Source organism: Pimephales promelas, chromosome 21 (genome assembly GCF_988280905.1).
Source record: "Pimephales promelas chromosome 21, fPimPro1.hap1.1, whole genome shotgun sequence".
Lineage (NCBI taxonomy): Eukaryota > Metazoa > Chordata > Actinopteri > Cypriniformes > Leuciscidae > Pimephales > Pimephales promelas.
The window spans coordinates 21,345,855-21,367,075 of NC_142789.1; the positions used below are offsets into that span (position 1 = coordinate 21,345,855).

The following is a 21,221-nucleotide window of genomic DNA, read 5'->3' on the forward strand; positions in this document are numbered from 1 at the left end:
CTCTTTTTTTATGTATGGAGAAATAACGATAAAGAACATTCAGGAATGGACTAATAGAATGAAAGTTTTAAGCAGTCTCAGATGCTTTAATTTTTACCAACTCAATTTATTTAGCTGTTGTCTTCCCTTTTGTTCTCAGATATTGATGAATGTGCCATTGGATCGCACAATTGCTCTTCTTCCCAGACCTGTTTCAACATCCAGGGAGGCTTTCGTTGCCTGTCATTTGCATGTCCAGACAACTACAGGAGAGTGTCGGACACGTAAGTACGACCCGCTGATTTTCTTCACAGATCACATTTATCATGCAGATCACATATGGGCTCGATCAGTGAAGCTGCTAGCGTGGCTAGACCCTATCCAACTTACCATAGTAATCAGAAGTTTCAAACTGCATAATGCAGGAAAAATGTAGGATCTGTGGGCATTTATCAAGAAATAAATTGCGTAATGGTTAAACTAGAAATCATACAGATGCACATGCACATATACTGGATCAGTACATTTGCACTGCTTAGAACATAAATACATTCACTGTAGCATCCTTGTGCCATCTGAATTGATGCTGGCCCCTTACAGAGCATGGTTTCTGCTAAGCAAATGGAATGAAGCCAGATTGCTTTGATTAGGCAGTAGTTCAAACACACACGTCTGGCCAGTGTCAGCAAGAACTCTGATTGGTGGGAACTCCCACTGCTCACCATCAGCCCTCCTGAGATTCACTGCTATATCAGAGATTAACAGCCCAGAGTCAGCAGGGGCAAAAACACCTACGGAGAAACTGTACATATGGGTTGTGCAGTGTTATTTTAGGAGACCGTATCGCTGTATTACTTTGTTATTTTGGCATGTCAGGCTGTACAACATATTTAGTTAACCTGTGGAACAAGACATCAGGCGTTTTATGTTATTTATCGGTTGCTTGATGGTTCTTAATGATCCAAATAAAAAAAAGCCCAAAATCACGTTTATGAAAGTAACAGCACAGCTCTCCACAATCATCCACACAGTTTGAGGTATCACTCGGCATTCAAGCTAAAGGGATTATTAACTCAAAAATGGAAATTCTGTCACCATTTACTTACCCCTATGTCCTTCCAATGATTTTCTTTGTTTTGTTTCATTTTTCATGTTTCTGTTTTGTTACGTTATGCTGTTGTTTTATATTGTGCTAAATTATTTGTTTTGTTTTGGGTTTCATTTCTTTTCTATTTGTTTTGTTTGGTTTGGTTCTGTTATGTCTTTTCTTCTCACCGTTGTGTGACTCCAATGTCTGTCTTTCTTCTGTCAAATATTTTGAAGAATGTTTACTGTCCATACAGTGGGGTTAGGGATCAGGGGGTGGAGATGAAATGGTTTAGGGGTGGGGTTAGGGATCAGGGGGTGGAGATGGGTAGGATTAGGGGTGGGGTTAGGGATCAGGGGGCAGAGATGTGTAGGATTAGGGGTGGAGTTAGGGATTAGGAGGTGGAGATGGGTGGGATTATGGGGTGGAGTTATGGATCAGGGGGTGGAGATGGGTGGGATTAGGGGTGGAGTTATGGATCAGGGGGTGTAGATGGGTAGGATTAGGAGTGGAGTTATGGATCAAGGGGTGTAGATGGGTAGGATTAGGGGTGGGGTTAGGGATCAGGAGGCGGAGATGGGTGGGATTAGGGGTGGAGTTAGGGATCAGGGGGTGGAGACGGGTAGGATTAGGGGTGGGGTTAGGGATCAGGGGGGAGATGTGTACAATTAAGGGTGGGGTTAGGGATCAGGGGTGGAGATGTATAGCATTATGGGTGGGGTTAGGGATCAGGGGGGAGATGTGTAGAATTAAGGGTGGGGTTAGGGATAAGGGGTTGGAGATGGGTAGGATTAGGGGTGGGGTTAGGGATCAGGGGTGGAGATGGGTAGAATTAAGGCTGGGGTTAGGGATCAGGGGGTGGAGATGTGTAGGATTAGGGGTGGGGTTAGGGATCAGAGGTGGAGATGGGTAGAATTAAGGGTGGGGTTAGGGATCAGGGGGTGGAGATGGGTAGAATTAAGGGTGCAACATTGGATCCCATTGACTTTGAACAGACATTTTTCAAAATATCATATTTTATGTTCCACAGAAGAAAGTATAAGTCTAACAGGTTTGAACCAACATGAGAATTTTCATTATTAGTTAAACTATCCCTTTACAAGAGTCTGTTAATGACATATGAGCCATTTTAAATATTTGACTTTAGAACACAATTTCGACCAGGGTCTTTGCAGAACAAACTCTAAAACACATTCTTTGGACCAAAACTCTCACCTCTCCCATGTTTTAGACGCTGCGAGCGAATGAGTTGCCCCAACTTCCAGCAATGCCAGACTATGCCATTACGCATCACATACTACCAACTGAGCTTCCAGACCAACATCATCATCCCAGCACAGATCTTCCGCATCGGACCCTCCCCTGCCTACTCGGGCGACAACATTATTATCAGCATCCCTCGCGGAAACGAGGAAGGCTACTTCAGCACGCGGAAGCTCAACAGCTTCACGGGCGCCGTGTACCTGAACCGGCAGGTGCGGGAGCCACGGGACTTCCTCATCGATGTGGAAATGAAGCTGCTCCGTCAAGGAACCTTCACAACTTTCCTGGCCCGCATCTACGTGTTCATCACAACAAACTCCATGTGATGTTAGCACTCGTCTAGTGACGCCTTTGATTTCGCATGGTGCTAAACTCAAGCTTCAAGCCTCTGCCTTGAAATTGTTTGTCATCTGGCAGATCTTTAGGCTTCTGTTTGCCTAACGGATTTTGCTTTGAGAGACTTTGATGGGATTCTCCCACTGGGATCCAACCGCTTGTTTTGAGTAGAGTGAGAACAAACAGTACATAAAGAGACTGATGGAAACATTAGGCTTTTGAAAGTCCTAGTTTTTCCTCTTCAAAGTATTGAAAGTACTCTACACCGAATGCTATTTATACTGTACCAATTTATCTTGATTGCCTTAAACTGCTTTTTATAGCACTTCATTAGTTTTCTAACAACACAATGTTTCTCCATGGGGGTTGGCAGAATAGAGCTGAGGTAGAGTTACACATTTGTAATGGCTGTCACAATTCCTCCGTAGGCCATTCAAGTTCTATGCCAATTAAACGACTAATAATTTCACTGCTCAGTCAAAACAACTGATAACCGTATTTGAAAACTTATCCGTGATAATTCACATGAGTATAGGCCTGCCTCAGTTCAGAACCCACCAGTCTGCGAAAGATAACATTGTGTGATCATGTCTGTAATCATTGTTAAACACTAGCAATTAAAAAGGTGTATGATTGTTGTTATTATTTCAAATGTTAGTTTCTAATGCGCTCGCTTCATAGCTCTTGGTGCTAATTTACCGTTTTGGAAAGGTTTGACACGCATACATGAAGAGTGTGTGAGCTCCAAAGCAGCACTGAGAATGTTTCATTGTTATACATCATTTTGTATGTCTTTACTTTTGTAATACTGTACCTGTTTTGATCTATTACTGTCTTGAAAATTCATCTCAGGGTAAAAGCATAAAATCATCTTGATAAACGTTCATGCACAGCATATCTGAAATTATAACACAATTAAGAAACATTCGGTATCATAAAAGTGTTTCATGCTCGTTCAATTCATGGAAACAACCACATGCATCAGTATATTAATGCAGTGCATATTATCTGTCTTAGTGGGTTTGATTCTTCAATAAAGCAACACCAATCTTTTTATTAGTATTTTAGTGATTGCTTGAAATGTTTTGTCACTTCTGATTATTTCATGAAAAGTTAGAGATTGCCTCCTAGTGGTGAGAAGAGGAACTAAAGCTTGTGGCCGGAGGCTCCCTTTGCTTTCAGCAGATATTAACCATCATCGGATTTTATGATGAAATGATTTCTCTACTAATGAAGCATTTTAATGTTCAATCACTTGCATTTAAAGTGAACATGAATTCAAATCTGACCATATTTACGGTATTAATCCATGTTAATAAGAAAAAAATATGCTTGTGATCTTTAATCAAAAGAGTAATAACTTGCTATTCCTCTGAAAGGACCTTTCTTCGTTGGCTTTTGAGAATGTTAATCAATACCATTGTGTTAGCAGATTCTCATTCGGTTTGGTTTCATTCTGGTAAAAGCCACTTTGCACAATCCAATCAGTTCCCAGTGGATAAAATGAAGTCTCACCCCATACATTTTTGAAGTTGTATCTACATCTAAAGCACATGGCACCCTTTATGAGACGCAGATATATGTGGGCCAGAAGGCGCCTCCTAGTGGTCTAACCCTAACACTACCACAGACCTAAACCTACCCATAACCGAATCGTGTTATATTGACGCTAAAGGGTGTGCGTCAGATATATAGGCGCAACGTCAAAAGCGTCACTACTGTATATGACACCCTAGGATGAGAATGCGTTGCAGATTTTCTCATGAAATATCCTGTTTCACTGAGAAATATGTCACATAACAGAGGTAAAATGAGATGCAAACCCCATTTAACATTAGGAAATGGCCTAAAGACCAAAACAACTCTTTATTGGCACTTATATTGAAAAGGTGGGCTGTTTTTGGATTTTGGAACAGCCGAGTCGAGGTGCTTTGCTCTTTACTCCTCTCATTGTGCTTTCCATCACAATTCTCATCAGACCTCAGCGCTATCATTTTCTGTCGCACCCTGGAGGCCTCTCAACCCTGCCTTTCATTGTGTAGGAATCGGAAAAGGGCGTGCGTTGTTCAAAGCCGGCAGCACGGTCCTGTATGTAGTACATCCCTACAGATAACCTCTGGCTGCAAGTGGGATGAATGATACGATTCGTCAGCTCGACCGCACAGCATAAATCACTTACGCTAGCCTGTTTAAAAAAAATAAATAATACACATGCAATCACCCTTTTTCACAGACAAGGTTTAGGTCTAATTCCACACCAAAATGCATGTTTGAGCTATTTTAACTCAAAGCAACATGCACTGACATACTGTATCTTAAAATCAGTGCCATTGTTTTGTCTGAAGATACACACCAGTAATGTTTATAAAAGCTACCTAAATGTCCTGACTGAACTATGGCCTAATCCTGGGTTAATTTAAGCCCTGTCTGTGAAACCAGGATGATTGTTGAAGTTAGGTGGGAATAGTGAGCATATTTATACTTAATATTTACTGGCATGTCTAATTAACCTGTTAAAGGGATAGTTCACCCAAAATTGTACATTTTCATTTTTGGGTGAACTATCCCTTTAAATAGCACCCCCCTTTTGAGCATAGATCTGCCATTAAATAGTTGTCAGTAAAGTAAGAGCAACTTTAAAGTAAATGCACTGAAGTAAACATTTTTATTTTACACAAATTGTATTTTTTAGAAAATAATGTGGAATTGCTAGAATAGCAAAGCCATGTCCAAGCAAGTTGTGTTTCAAATTTAAAGTTAATATCACTAGAAAATGGCTTTAACAAAAGGGATTAAATAACAATTCTGTCCCAGATAACAAAAATACTGTATGTTTTTTGACTGTTCAAAATGTCCAAAATGTATTAAAAACTTGTTCTTGGTTATTGCATGCAAACATTGGAGAAAACGTCAAGGGAACGTTCCTTTTATTAATTGTAAACATTGTGGGAATTTTACTTTTGAATGTACTCTGAAATTTTTTTACAACAAGTAGTTAGTAGTAGGCCTAACATTTAAATAAGACGAACATCCAACTAAAACAACAGATAACTTCCTCGACAGAATGTTAGCCAAAGTTTCCCTGTTAGCTGGACTATTATTGATGTATTTCTATAAGATTCATTTATCACTCTGACACTTATAGAGCCGTTGCAACAAGCTCCATTTGATGGTGTTGGGCCAGTGGCCCCTGTCCTCCCTGTCGACAGTCGCGGCTCAAACACTTCCGCCCATTGAGATGCCATCCTACACACACTTGGGAGTGAGAATGCTGCTCCTTACAGATTATCGTCTTCCCTCTTCATGCTTATCAGTGAGGCTAAATATACGTTATTGTGTTTTTGGAAAGCAAGTGTTCAGCCCAAGGTGGGGAAGCCACATTGGCTATGATAAAGATGCTCACAGGAAGTTATGAACCTTGTGATAATATTCACAAAAAGTCTTGATGATTCACCTAGTCACTGATTTCACTTTAGACAGTAAAAAGTACTTGGAAATGTAAAAAAAAAAAAAAATGAACGCATCCGTGTCCATGCGTGTGTAAATGTAAAAAAAAAAAAAAAAAAAAAAGGCACAGGTCATATAACTGAAGTCATATAACTGTCAGCTCCAAGATTTGGTATAGGCTAATTAATTTTGTTATCCACTGAAAACGAACGTCAAACCTCCCAACCACAAAAAAAAAAAAAAAAAAAATGTTATGTAAATGCATAGGCTAACTGAGATCTGCAAGTGCTGTCTTTCTTGTGCCAAAAATGCAAGTTAATTACTGAAGTGGATAATTTACTGTGCTATTCAAATGCCCTTCAGCAGCATCTGTTTTGATTCTTTGATGCCAATCATCCAAAATTTACATCTTTAATCTGCGTGCTTTCAGCTTCACAATTTAGTTCTTTTCACCCTTGTTCTCCATCCTTGCCTTCAATCACTTGAAACTAGTAAACCATCTGAGCTCAGTCAATAAGAACTTAAAGAGGTAGTAATTAAATGAAATTGAATTGCACTTTCACAGAGGCGGTTTCTGTGTCCGAGTGTGTAGGAAGCTGGTACTCACACCGAGCCACCCTATAATCCAAAATAGGTATCTGAAGATAAAAGACAGGATCATTACCTGTGCGTGGCGAGCTGGGTCAAATAGAAGGCTTTCATCAGTGCCTGGTCACTCCAGATTTATCAGTGTTGTTCTTCAAAAGCCTTGGAGTTAGACACCCCTCAGATGACCTTCCCATGGTCCCCAGGTCACCATTAAAGCATTGTTCTTAATTGCTCTGGCTATTGCCATTGACAGGCTGAACATCAGAACAAGAGAGTCTTCTATCTGTCCGCTTTCATCAATCAGTCTGTATGGCAGTGATGACAGAACTAAAAATACATTTATACATTCAGATATTTACAAATGTATCTTTTCGGAGCATTTCAAGAAATGTTTAGATACAGTAGATGTTTCTTGTTTTATTCTTAAATGAATAATTTTTGAACGAATCAGTTGAGTAAATGAATCAATCATAGGCCGACAAGGAATCTTCAACAGCAGAATTCCTCAACAAGTTCTGCACTTCTTGAAATCATTCATTAATTGCACAATTTATGTTCCTTATGTAAATGTATTCAGTATGCCACTGCACAGTACAACATGCAGTTTGGTTATCAATAGAAGTCTTCTATAATTCAAGCGGTCAGTGGAGGAGGGGGTGAAAGCATACCTATTTTTCAATAAAGCTTCCGGGGGGGAAATATGGCCCCCAAAAACACATTTAAGTCTTAGATATCTGAATCCGGTACAGCCATAATTAAAACGATTCAAACACGTTTTCTCGGTTTTGAAGAAAAGTTTAAACATGGCAAGATTTCTTATACTTATCTTAGATGTTGATTTTTCTAAATCCCCCAAGACAGAATTATAATAATGCTCAGATCATATAAAGAGAGAGGGATTTGCTTTAAAGGGCTGTATGTTCAGTTAATTGCTATCCTGTGGCTGGTGAAGGAATGTTCACTTGCACAACACACTTGCGTAACCTGTTTTAGTGTCAGCCCATCAAATACTATATGCTCACATTTTCCATTCCAGCATGAGCAAAAACACAGTGCCTGTAATAAAATACCATCAGAGGGCACAGAGTTCAAACCTTTGACCCACTGGGTATTTATCATCTATGATCAAGTTTTGTTATAATAGTCATTTTGGCAATTTTGTCCTCTGTAGAGTTTTGTTATATGATTTTTATGCTCCCAGTCTATGTTTACCATAGCAACAGTAAATATGCGTGAGACTAATCCATTTGTTTGTTGATATGCTTTTTTAATCAAACTGGGATAATGTGTTTTATCTTTTTCACAATGCTTTCGTTTGTTACACAACATTTCTTTTAAACACCTGTATGTTTTTGCAATAATCCATAATGATTCATCTGAAATGCTGCTACAGTAAAGTCATGTTGCGTCAGATACAAACAGTAAGTCAGTCAGGGCTCCCTTTTGATTTGTATCTCTTTGTAATAGGTATAATTACACAGACTGGGGTAATAAAATATTATTCTTGGAAAGGGCCATAAGGGAGGGAAAAAATCCCTCTAATTCACACGAGCCTCTTTTAATTTTTTTCTGTTTAGATAGGTAGGCTATTCTGACTATAGAAAAGCTTATTACACATAGAAAACAGTTTATCTGTAATCAAAAAACCCCAAACATTTGCAGCGTGTGCCATGTTAAATATAAAAGCACTCGGTCAAGACACGACATGTAGGACATCGCAAAGATGAAGATGTCTATAGATGTCTATAGGCAAACATTTAAAAAATGAGTCAGGTAGTTCTTTGCCTCCAAGTTGTGCATTAAAATCGTTTAATTAAAGCAGCATTTTGTTAGGATACTTTTGAAATTTTGCTCTCGGGGTCCCCCTACAGTTGGCAAACAGTATTGTCTTCTACTACTGTCGTAAAATCGGTCATGGTTGCACCAGGGAATACACGCGTGCATTTGTTGACAAGCGATACCGCCGAACTCTGCAGAAGGAAGGAGTTCTCACATCTTGAGATGGTCCTCACTGCGGAACATGAAATCCATGGGGAGGAGTCGGATCCAGATCCAACTCCTCCCACCTTACATACACCTAAACCTAACCAACTCCGCCCCCTGATCCCTAAACCCACCCCTAATCCCTAAACCCAACCCTAATCCTACCCATCTCCACCCCTTGGATCGTGATCCGACTCCTCCCCGTGGATCTCATGTTCTGCATTGAGGTGCTACTGCACATCTTGGCAGACTCCAGTGTTGGGTGTGAAATGTCTTCATCCCAGGTACATTGGTATATATTTCAGCATGTCATGACATATGAATGGGCTTTATTTTTTTCAAAACGTCAAAAGATCGCGTATAGCTCACGTTTACAATCCAGCGTCTTTATAGTATGGATATGTTAATTCAATTCAATGTTTGTGTGGTAGATAATAGCCATATCGTCGATATTATAATATCAAGCTACCATAGATGAATATGCAATTTGAAAAATCGATTTGCATTATAGCCTGAGGCAAATGACTATCAGCCTGACATAGGATAGTTATCCTGACCGATTATTTTGTCCGTCTAATCATGCTGCCCGCCCGGGATGCTTGAGTGTGTTAAGCGCCCTCAAAAGAAAGCAATACAGTCTACATTGGATGCAGTGGGGACTTACGTCTTTGTGGAGTAGTATTACAAATCAATGTTTTTAAAATATTATTAGTAGCCTATAAAAAATTACTCGTTCGCTTATTTTGCCGTACCCTATGGACGAGTGGCGCCAGCGAGCTAATGCTGGACCAATATTGATCCTCGTCCAGCCTTTTATTTTGCCACTCTCCCTTTTTTTCTTTCTACTGTCCTCCGACAAAACCTTTGGCTTCTTGTTTTTGCTGCTTCAGCCATGACAACATTCATTCATTAAAAAAAAAAAAAAAACCCTTGTTGGGCTCTCGCGTCAGAATTTGAGGAAGGGGGGGAAGTGACGTTTGCTGTAAAGCAGTCGAATTTTGTAGTTCTTTTTGTGCTCGGGTTCCTACCCGCTCCCCGAAGTTACGTAGTGCCAGTAAAAGCGATACAGACACTGTCAGGCTATGGCAGACCTGTCATTCAACCTATTGTAAGTCGATGTACCATCTCAAGGGTTTTGGAAAAATATTATAAAGGTTGAAAAAGTTACATAGTGCTGCTTTAAAATCGACTAAAAGTTTACAGTAATGCACAAACTGTAGTGGTGAGGTGTGAATGACAGCAATGTCATTTTGTCAGGACAGGAGAAAGAGGCAGCGCTGGATTGAGAGGTATTTACTTATGAGGAAACGCATCAAAAGTGAAAATCCTTCGTTTGAGTCGCTGAATGTGTGTGTGAAATTGCCATCTTCTCAAGTGCAGTTATTGAATCAGATCTCAGGCGTTTCATTTATCCAGTGCGGAATCTGAGATCATTTATGAATTAGAGCCGGAGTGAGGTATGGGTAGTGTGAAATTGTTATCATATGACACCTTTATGGGCTGATTTTTCTTATCTGTTCTATCCAGCTGGCATGTAGGTGTCATGCGTATACATATGTTTTGTGATTGACTATTTTAACAGTTAAGTCAAGCCAAGCATGCAGAAGCTAACACGCTGAACTGCTCTTTTGACTAGATTTTGGCTGTTTTAGGAGGTCTGAATCTCAGTTATCTTTCCATTAAAGACTCAGAATTAATCCAATTAGTTGCATCCCTGCCTTATGTGGCAAATCCATCTCAGCATCTTGGTGGTCCGCAGCAGTGACCGCGGTCCAACAGGTCAGTGCATCAGTTCACAGCATACGGTTCAGAGATGAGGCCTAATGTAGCTTAACATTCTGCTGCTGTACTGAAGGCATTGGGTGGGCTTTGATTCGTCGTCTCTGGGCCTGTGAGATCAAACATCTTTTAATATATCTTCTGATGGGTTACTTTGATTTTCATGCACACATACTCTCATCCTTTCTATCTTTTTATTTCTTTTCTCTGAACAATTTAAATTTTTTTTTTATTAAAATGAGGGAAAAAATTATCTGCCAACATATACATGTACTTATTTGAATGATATTCATAAAAACTGGCCATCGAACATGGTAAGATGTCATTGAAATATATTCAGTGAAAATATTGTTTTGCTCCACTTTTATTATAGTGGAGGAAAAAATAACAAAATAACAATAACAGAGCAACATTTGTACTTTTGTCATATTTAATATAAATGACAAGAGCTTTATGGAATGCATCTCAAAATGTTTTCCGATAGCAAATCATCCCAACAATTTTCCTTTCACTTCTAATGTTTTTCTATGCACAGAGACTCCTGTGAATAATGATGATCTTTTTCCATGTTTGACGTATCTTCATTATACCCACATTCCATTCCTGTTCTCTCAACTATTCCATCTTTTATTAAGTGGGAAAAATAGTTTCTCACTCTCGTCTTAAAGCAAAATGCATCTCTTATAATTATAGCACATTGAAGTATTTGCTCTGAAGAGTTTGGGTGAAATAGAAGTATATAGTTAAAGGTGCAAAAAATGCTCCATATACAGTAACTCCAACACGTCCTATTCTACAAAAAAAGTCACAGACATTTACGGCCAAAAAGAATTGTTTTCCCTCATTGGTGTCACAAAGTAATAATAGAGAGTGCTCATTGGTTTCAAAGATCTCTTTTTAATGCATGGACTGATATATTTTTACCACTTTTTGAAATGAGTATCATTTAACTTCTTTAACACAATAGAGAATTCATTGGACAAATAAAAAATATCCTTTCTTGCTGGGTTCAGTAACTGCAATTTATATAAACAATTCATAACACAGAGAAGTGTGCTTATTGGCCCAACTCTGAGAAAAAATGCTCATTATTTGGAGCCGACTTCTTTATCTGAGATATGAAGACAAACAAAAGCCCTTTATAATATGTTTGGCTTGATTGCTTTCTCTGAACACTTAATGTAGCTTTATTAATGGGCTTGTGCTAGGCATAATGCCCAAGAGGAACTAAGAAGGGGTTTTATACTGCAGAAGTGATGCAAACAAAGGTTCAGCAGCATGGCGTCCTTTGATCCCTTTTCAGTGAAATAATTGTAGGTATGAAGCATGAATGGTAAAAGTGCGTGTTCTTGGACGTTGTCCAAGCTAAATAAATTGAAGGGCTTATTTATACCATCACAGACTCATCCATTTAAATCTGTCACACAAATATTAATGTAAACACTGTGTCACCACTCAGCACTTTTTTAGTAATAGATGGTTTGTGCATTCAAATAGAGGCATGCAACAAAATGATACTGCAGTTTACAGTTTTCTATCCATGATGTCAAGAAGAGAAGTGTCTCACTGGCTTTGTTTAGAAATCTTTATTTGCACTTGGAGAGCTCTGAAATCAAATTTATTTGTCTATGAGCATCTCTCACAATCAAATCCATGACCATGAGTAATCCTGGTGATTTATAAAACATGTGACTCCTGATCTATATGCAATTGCTCATTAATATTTGATTATTGTATCTGCATCCATGCATCATCATATCTGTATGTGAATCAGACAGTGATTTATGGACAAACACAGCCGTGGCAGAACTCGTAGACAAACAGTGGGATACTTGTTTGTGTTCTCCATAATGAAAATTGTTTCAACCATAAAGTGTCGGTTTGATTGATGGGTGAGTGTATATTCATATGTCATGTGCCTCCCTCCTCCTGTGTGACTAGATATGTGTTTGTTAGCCTGAGAAACATTTGAGAAGGCAGAACACTCCTTGCATTTGGTTTTTAAAAAATAAATAATATAATAATAAAATAAAATAATGACTAAGACATTTATTAAAAACTAAATGAATAAGTAATCTATAATGAAACACTACATTCCTGGATGGTAAAGGGATTCGTTGTTTGCACCGTTATTTTAATACATGCATGTCACAGAGCTGCTATACTCGTCTCTTGGCCACAAGAGGGAGCTCCACCAATACCGAGAGCACTAAGCTGCCAAAGCTGCCAAACAAACTACTTCCCTGTGTGAACTTCAAGTTCGAGAGGTTTTGATCACCGCAACCGCATCTCCTTAAATAAAAGCTGGTGAGACAACTCTAATTACCAATCCATTATGATCAGCATAATACTTCACTGGAGTTTCATGTAATCAATGACGTTCCTTACAGTAAAATGCTAACCAACCGTAGTTTCAATTATTTTCTACACAGTTGATGATTGTTTTGCCTAATGTTTTAATACAAACTTTTTAATTTTACAGCTCTATCTTACAGTAATATACATTTTAAAAGGGTATTTTTATATCGGGCCATTGTGAATGTCTTTTCTAAAAACGGAAAGCCATTTTGCGCATGCGTTAACAGAAAGGGCGGCAATATTTTGCACTGGTGTGTTTCTTTAGCAGGTTCCCTTCATCTCAGTGGAATAAGATTTTGTGACTTTTCATACATTGTCTATCTACACACACACACACACACACACACACACACACACACACACACACACACAAATGGGCTTGATTAGCTTGTTCTGAAGGTATGTAAAAAAAAAAAATGTTTACACATCTGGTCTTCGGGGTCATATGACCCCACATTGAAATGAATGGGAAATGTGAAAAAAAAACATATTTTCTTTATGTCTCAAAAAAAAAAAAAAAAAAAAAATCCAGCATGAATCTGAAAATTTTTACACAGAAATGAAGGCCTAGTACTAGAGCATAAATGCAATGTATCATAAAAAAATAATATTTCATATGAAAGCTAATGGTGTAACTTAGTTCAGGAATTGCTATATGGATGCAAAAGTACTTTACATCTCCAAAAACACAGCATTAATGAATAGATGAGAAGTAAACAAAAAAAGTATATATTATTTGTATATTTTTTTGTACAATTACTCAATCAATTGTTGGGGTTGTATAGACCCCGATGCCAATAAGTGTAAACAGGAAACAAAGACCATTTGAAAGTTAACTAGGGTAGCTTTGACCTGGTGGTCTTTTAATATAATTAATATATTTACATTTATTTCACTCTTGGTTGAGATGAAATTATATTTGTTTGTTTTAACAAAATAACACGTTTCAAAAGTTGAAGAAATGCTTACTTTCACATGCTCCACCTTTTCTTGTAAATGTATGAGCAAAGTTGTGTGACGCTTGGGCTCATCTTTTTAGATCTCTGTGGAAAAGGTCGGAAGCTGGAGGACGTCCCCTGAGAGCAGTGGTTTTGTTATTTTCCGTAAATTGGGTTGTTCCCAGGAACTTGCGCCGATGGTGTTCCAAAGCAGGCCATGGAAAATACGCCACCTGTTAGGAGTGGTACCACTGAAAGCGCACAGGATGATGTCCAGGCACTGACCTGCCATGGACTATATATGGATATCAGGGGCACTGCTGATGTCAAGAATGCTTCTCTTGTTAAACAAATAAGTGACTATCACAAAAAGTAACTATAAATAATTTCTTTAAATTCTGTGCCACAGGATATTGCATACACATACAATTTGACCAGACATTCATCAGCTTCTTTAGGATACTGCACATTTTAGATCACCACTGTGATGCTGGACTTTTCCTGTATTTTAGGAAGTCTGTTTATTGTACATAAGTTTATTACACAGAATCACACCACCTAAATGACTGGAGATCCATTGTTTCAGCTGTCTCGCGTCAGAAAACACAGAGAATGCGGCTACATGAGACTGTGCCTTTTGCATTTGGTCCCGGCAACTGCACTTATGTCTTGTGCAATGTCTCTGGCATTGTGGAGCGTTATGGCTGCGCACCCTCCCTATCGACCCGATCTGTTCGCTCTGATAAGGGTAAGGGTGAGCACGTCCCACATCTCGCCCAGTCAATGGCCTACGCTGCCCGAGTACAAACACTTTCATTCATGCTCTCTTATCTCCACTTAAAGGCCTGAGATGTATTGAGACACAGCGACTGTGTTCTTTGTTGGATGTGTGGGACAGTTTGGTTTTGAGTTATCATTGTACTCAGTTGTATAGAATTGATGTAATGTGTTGATGTCATTTGTCAGCACACACTATATTATAAGGAAAATGTCACTACGTACGTATGAAAGGCAAGACGTGGCCTGCTTTTGAACAGGCTTTTTAGTTTGTTCGTTGAGAAATTTCCTTGTTGAAATGTGCTGAATTGTATTAATTAGCGATGAGCTCTTGATTAACCCTTGTTGTCTTTGCTGTTCCCCAGAGGCTGGAGAAAAATTGCTCTTCCGTGATGTTTAGAGAAGCGGCAACCTGTGGATTAAGATGCGAGCCGACAGAATTCTGGCTTACGCAGTCTGTCAGTCTGCAAGCTCATTCATCCACCGCGATCATGCTAGATCCCATCACACCTTAGAGTTGCTTTTGTCAGGTAAGCAACAACAAAACAAGCAATTCTCTCCTGGGAATTTTTTTTTTTTTTGTGAAAAAGATGGCAAAGCTTTGCCTATGCATTACAGTAGCGAGGCACTGGTTCATGTTTTGGCATGTATATCAGGATGAAAATCATTTGCAAACTATTGAGAAAGCAAATGGATTTTTTGATAACAGTAAGATCTGTGCTTCTCACCAATTTTGTATTTTTAATGAAATCTAAGATTGCTATACCAAACTGTGCTCGCAAAAGCTTTCCTATCGTACAGAGTCGCATCAAAGCAAAGCACACATTGCATTCTATAGGACTTTATCTTATGTACTGTATTGTGTGTGTTTGTGTTTAATTTATGTGTGTGGAGCTCATCCAGAAAGCGGAGCATACATTTTGCAAGTCACAGAACAACTTGATACTAAATTAAACTGAAAAAAAAAAAAAAAAAACTGAAAACAGACCCTCATTTTGATCCAAACATGTTTGACTTTCTTTCTTTTGCTGAACTGTAAAAGAAAATTCAAAATATGCCGGAGTCCCGTTGTATGACAACAACAGGCTAAGCCCTTTTTCTTTTGTTCCATAAGAACAGGTTTGGAATGGCATTAAGGTTGAGTGTGGGATGTCATTTTTAACCCTGTAAATAGCTTTTGACTTTTTAAAGGCCAGGGATTTTAAGGGTGGTTGTATCATCTTGCATTTTCCTTAATGATGATGACTAATGAAAGTGGTTTGGTGCAATGCCTTTATTCAGCTTTATGTGAAAACCCCTAAGAGGTTTTATTTGTATATATACCCTGATTAGTGCCTTCATTTGCAGGTGATATGTTGAGGTGAGAGTTCACCAAACCATTAGGGGAATTTCCTACACTTGTCTGTGAATTGCATTTTCAACTCATTGTTTATTGTTCTGTGGAGGTTTTTTGCGAAATGCTTGCCAAGGGCATGTTATGTGCTCTCAAGAAAAAGTTTTGTGACTCTGCACACCTTCCATTAGACAGTACATAATGTTTATGTAACCAATTGTAATAATTGTGAGATCATAACACACCATTTTTTTGCGAAGAGGATGTTATATAATTATGAAAATGAAGGATAGCATTTAAGATTTCGAGCTCAAATACGTTCATGGCCTTGTCAGTCTCAAAGCATATAGTCAATTGCTCTGCTTACATAATTCACCAAGAAAGTTTGCTCCTACCAAGCAGACAAATGTTCTTTTGTAAAGTGAACCTGCCAGACGTAAATAAGATTGATTGTTGAGATGAATGTCTGGTGGAAGTTGTTATCCAACTCTTGTTTTCTCTGAGATTGTTGTTTGGCTAATTTCATTAATCTCTTGTTGTGCATGGCTTACTCCGCTCAGCACTGTATCTGTTTAAAGACGGTGTGGTTACCCAGTCATTCAGTCAAATCCTTACATGATTTTATTTAACATCACATTGCGATTCATTTTACACCCTAGAAACAATCCATTGAGGGCGATCATTCAGCTTCTGTGAGCTCAAGTAACACAACCAATTGCAAGCAAATTGTTTAATGAAACCTCAAAGATGTGAATGTACCGCAGTGTTACATGCTCATTGTGCATGGATCGGAATGTATTTTGAAAGGCTTTCACTCAGGCTAATGGTTCAGATTGGGTTTCTTTCTCTCTCCAATATATGCCTGGCCCAGGAACCACTAATGGTAGCAGTTTAAACCTTAGACTACTCAGTTGCTGCCCACCTCAAAATGACTAAGTTGGCTGTGCCTGAAAGACAGCATTGTGTGTGTAAAAACTACTACGGTGACAGACAGCAGGACAGGCCTTCAGTAGACTTGCTTGAGGTAGTTTTGACTTAAAGTTTATGTATAAGTGTTTATTTTAAAGCGATGTTTACCATTATTATCATTCAGATAATTTTGTACAGAAGTGTCACAGCAAATAGGAGCCTTTCCAATTTTATTTAAGCATTGAGAGGCTGAAAATTATTTTCTATGTATTGTGAAATTTCATTTATTCCTGTCATTGCAAAGCTGAATTTTCAGAAGCCATTTCTTAAGTGTCACATGATCTTTTCAAAAACATTCTACGGTCCTTCAGAAATCATTTTTATATGGTGGTTTGATGTACAGGAAACATTTCTTGTTGTTATCAATACTGAAAACTTTATCCATGCTGCCATATGCGTGCAATCCATTGGAAAACAAAAATTCATTGGAAAACAAAAATTGAGCACCTATGGAGATATTCTCCATTAATTTTAACCAATAAAAAAATCGATTTCGATTCTCTCTCTTAAAGCCATTGCATTAGCAAATACGTCCTAATCCTTATAACCATTTATTACTGTTCCCTAGCCGGCGGCCATTCTGTAGCGCGATATGAAAACTCTTGTTTTCCCCTCCTCCTCCCTAGCTCCACCTGGAGATATCTGTTAGGGGTTTTCTCTCATTTCTCTCATTCTTGCAGCAGCTTGTTTCCTTGTGTATGTTATTTTAAAGAAGCTGAACAAATCCTTGTGTTTGCTTAGCAGCAGCAGGTAGCATAATTTTAAATCAGTTTTATAAAATGTAGTTCTTGGTTGTTTTGTTATAAAAAAAAAAAACCTGACATTACAAAAAGATTTTATTAGCCTGTTATTTATGCACATGGTCTGAGGTATTTTTCAATGCTGAATGTTTTGAATGTGGTCCATTTGGTCTCCCAGGATGTAACTCTTCAGTCTGTTTACTATGCGTGAAGCACTGTACCATCCACGCACCGCACAGGCGGTGTGTTCGCAATCAACATGAGGATCATTGAGCCAGCAGTTTCAATGGTATTTGAGTTTTTGAACTCCAGCCAAATGTGGGAGATGAATATCAGCCAGGAATCATCAATCTTCCGGTTTTTTTCCCTCTCCAAAAACAGTGCTTTGTGCTGAGGAAAGTGGCTGCACACTTCACACTTTGACAAGGAATTCCACCAGTTTCATTGTAGTTGCGTACTCATCCAGCATTTTTAGGAATCTGTCTTATTTACTGCTGAATATTTTGCATCTTCTACTACAATGTAAAAAGCTACAGCTTTCTGCAGTTTGGCAAGTTGTTAGATTAGTGGACCGAAAAAGTATCTTGTCGCGTCGTAAACCACACTTTAAAATGTGCGAAATCTGCGAATGTCATTCCAATCACTGAGAGGGAAAATAAATAGGTTTCTGAAACTTTTTGGTTGTCAAACTTTAGGCTTATGGCTCGTGTGACCTTGACTTCATATTTCCTCTAAAATTACATTGGGACCAGTTTGTTAAAAGTCCAGCTCAGAAAATAACGTTCTGAGAAAAAAAGCTTGTTTATTTGCCAATGGAAATTGGTTTGATATTTTGTTATCTAATGCAATGACATTCATACAGTTTAAGTGCCACAATGCTTTTTGGGGCCATTGCATATGGTGACTCAAACCCAGACAAAAAAAAAAGAGCAGTCCCAAGTCTAAGTCAAGGTTATTGCGTTAGGGGTCATTGCAGAGTGGAATGATGGGGTGCCACCTGACCAGCCAACAAAGCCTGCCAATGCTTCCGTTCCATCAGATGTCTTTCGACACAGCCCTAAGACACTCCGCTTCTGCTCCCCTTGAAGAGAAGCTTGAGGATTTTTCCCTCTTTTAAGCTGAGTGGCAGGCATCTGCTCTCTTCTGTTTACTAAATAAGCCACGGGAGCTCAAGAATTCATTTCATGTAAAAGTCATCATAACATCAGGAAAAGATACTCTGTCTGGTGTGAGATGACTCATCTTTCACAGAGAGAAACTGAGAGCTAGTCGGTGCAGGTATAATTGGGGAGGTTTGAATGATGAAGGGATTTTGGGTAGAGCTAATAAAGCCTAAATTTTTTGATGTGACCTTTGATAATGAAATTACAAGTGCTAAATCAAAACATTCCAGGGAGCTGAACCTTACAGATCATAAAATTCTCAGTGAATGAAAGGTCACAGACCTCCCTCAGCTTGTTGGATGGGTAACAAATCTACCTTAAGCATGATTCGGGTGTAGAAAAAAAAAGTCTTAAATTTACCACTCACTCTGAATGTGGTTGGAAAATATAGTTCTTTCTATTCACAGCTTGAGTTGATTCACCAACAAATGACAACACACTTGACTTTAGCATTATTAGTTACAACCAGAATTAAGTTACAAGTAGAATATCAGAGACTATCTGTTGACCAACTGCTTTGCGCACACTTGCACTATTTACTCTCGAGTTTTGGGCAGGTGGAAAAGTGAGTTCTTATTTACTTTGGCTCTGAGCTTATCAGTAGAGATGGAAACTGTGTTATGAAAGACATATTTGTGGGTGGCCTTTTGCATGTTTTGTGGTTAATGTGCTTGCAGACAACTTAAGCCTTTATGTTCAGCAAGCTGTGTCTGTGTACAAAGAAAAAATGTTTTTCAAAGGTTTTTCAGCAATGTGTGAGAACATTTTGGGTTTGTCATCATTGTGAACATTCTGCACCAGTGTTGGGAAGTCTGATTTATTTCAGTGAATCAGTTCATTTAGATTGTTCTTCCTTAGTTTTACTCTTAAACTAAATATTCCCTGGTTTCTTTAGAGTTGAAAGATCAGCATGCGAGAATCATGTATACTACCTTTTGGGATCATTACGATGTGATATTACTTTTATTTAGGAAAGATGCAGTAGGTTGATCAAAAGTGGCTGACTTTTGCATCGTTGCAGATAATTTCTATTTTAAAGAAATGTTGTCCTCTAGAACTTTCTGTTACTAAGCATGGTTTCAGGTAAATAAATATTAAGCAGCACAGTCATTTCACAGCCGGATACTGAAAATTCAGATTTGCGATTACAGGAATAAATTACATTTTTTAAATATATTCAAGTAGATTTCACAATACACTCTCAGAAAAAAAAAAGGTACAAAAGCTGTCACTGGGGCTGTACCTTTTCAAAAGTACCTGGGTGCATATTGGTACCTTAATGGTACGTATTAGCACCTAAAATGTACATAATAGCACCTAAAATTTACAGATTAGCACCTAAATGTCCTTAATAGCACCTAAAATGTACCTATTCGCACCTAAAATGGACAAAAGTTTTCCCTTTTGAAAAGGTACAGCCGCAGTGATGGCTTTTTTTTCTGAGAGTGTATTACAGTTTTTACTGTATTTTGATCAAATAAATAAAGTCATGGTGAGCTTAAGAAACTTCTTTAAAAGACTGAAGTTGCAAATATAATTATGTCTACAACTTTATAGCTCCCTGGTCCTAATAATTTTATTAGCGTTTTGTGAAAAAAGAAAAACTCACGTCACATTGAAGCTTGCATGAAATCCATCTCCCTGCAGACTGACTTTGCCTAAAATTTGTTCCCATCTCAAGGTCAATGCTCTGTGATTGTTTAAGTAAAACAGACTGCTTTGTAATCGATACAAAAATATCCTTCACTTTACGGAGCCTCTATAAAAGGGAATTAATTTGGGGATTAAGGAAACTGGAGAAGGGAAGAGAACTACCTCTGGTGAATGCTCTTTAACCCAGACTTTCAGCACCTGACTGGCTACAACAAAGGGTAATGGTGGTGATGACGGATGCTGCTGCTGTCTCTCTGTGTGGCGCACAGTCTGCGCCTGTTTTAGTGTCACGGTTCTCAGAGGCTCAGACTGGCTGCTACATTACCCCCAACTCTCAATCAAAGCCCACTGTCAGACCCCGGGCAAACACAGGAGTGTGTTTCATGTGTTTGTAGTCGCTCATTCCAGTGGATACATAGAGTTATGATTACAGGTGTCAGAATTTTGTCTTTTCTGGGAGACGCTTCATATTGTAGATTATATTTGAAATAAAGTTTCATTCACTCACTGGTTCATCAGACAATAAAATTATAATTATAATGCTTTAAATTAGAATTGCATCAAATTAGTATTTAAATTGATACGCTTCTTCAATATTTCAGTAGTAAAGAATGTCATTCAGAATGTCACTCACCGCTCACGTAATTGTTTACTAAATATGAACTTAACTGCATTATTGTTTAATATTTTTATTAAACGTTTAATAATAAGTAGAACATTTTCATATATATATATATATATATATATCAATTAAAAATATTTTTGTAAATCATTTTAATGTTTATTTTATATTATACTTTTATATTATTGTTGTTATTGTTATTAATT

General features: G+C 38.2%; 1 protein-coding gene and 1 long non-coding RNA gene across 5 annotated transcripts in view; both read left to right on the plus strand.

Moving 5' to 3' along the window:
* Positions 1-3,727, plus strand: part of fbln2 (fibulin 2) — a 55,559-nt gene extending 51,832 nt beyond the window's left edge. For all 3 annotated transcript variants that reach the window (XM_089124958.1, XM_039673933.2, XM_039673934.2), the window contains 2 exons: positions 140-263; positions 2,298-3,727. In XM_089124958.1, coding sequence (XP_088981084.1) covers positions 140-263; positions 2,298-2,655 — 482 coding nt within the window. In that variant the 3' untranslated portion in view covers positions 2,656-3,727. The remainder of the gene's footprint in view (positions 1-139; positions 264-2,297) is intronic.
* Positions 3,728-8,919: 5,192 nt separating this feature from the next.
* The window catches only part of LOC148970463 (uncharacterized), a 46,005-nt gene continuing 33,703 nt past the window's right edge, over positions 8,920-21,221 (plus strand). The window contains exons 1-2 of one of the 2 annotated variants that reach the window (XR_016148533.1): positions 8,920-8,967; positions 14,901-15,065. This is a non-coding gene — a long non-coding RNA (uncharacterized LOC148970463). Of the gene's footprint in view, positions 8,968-12,687; positions 12,770-14,900; positions 15,066-21,221 lie in introns of those variants that run through there. The other variant, XR_016148531.1, reaches the window with a different exon arrangement.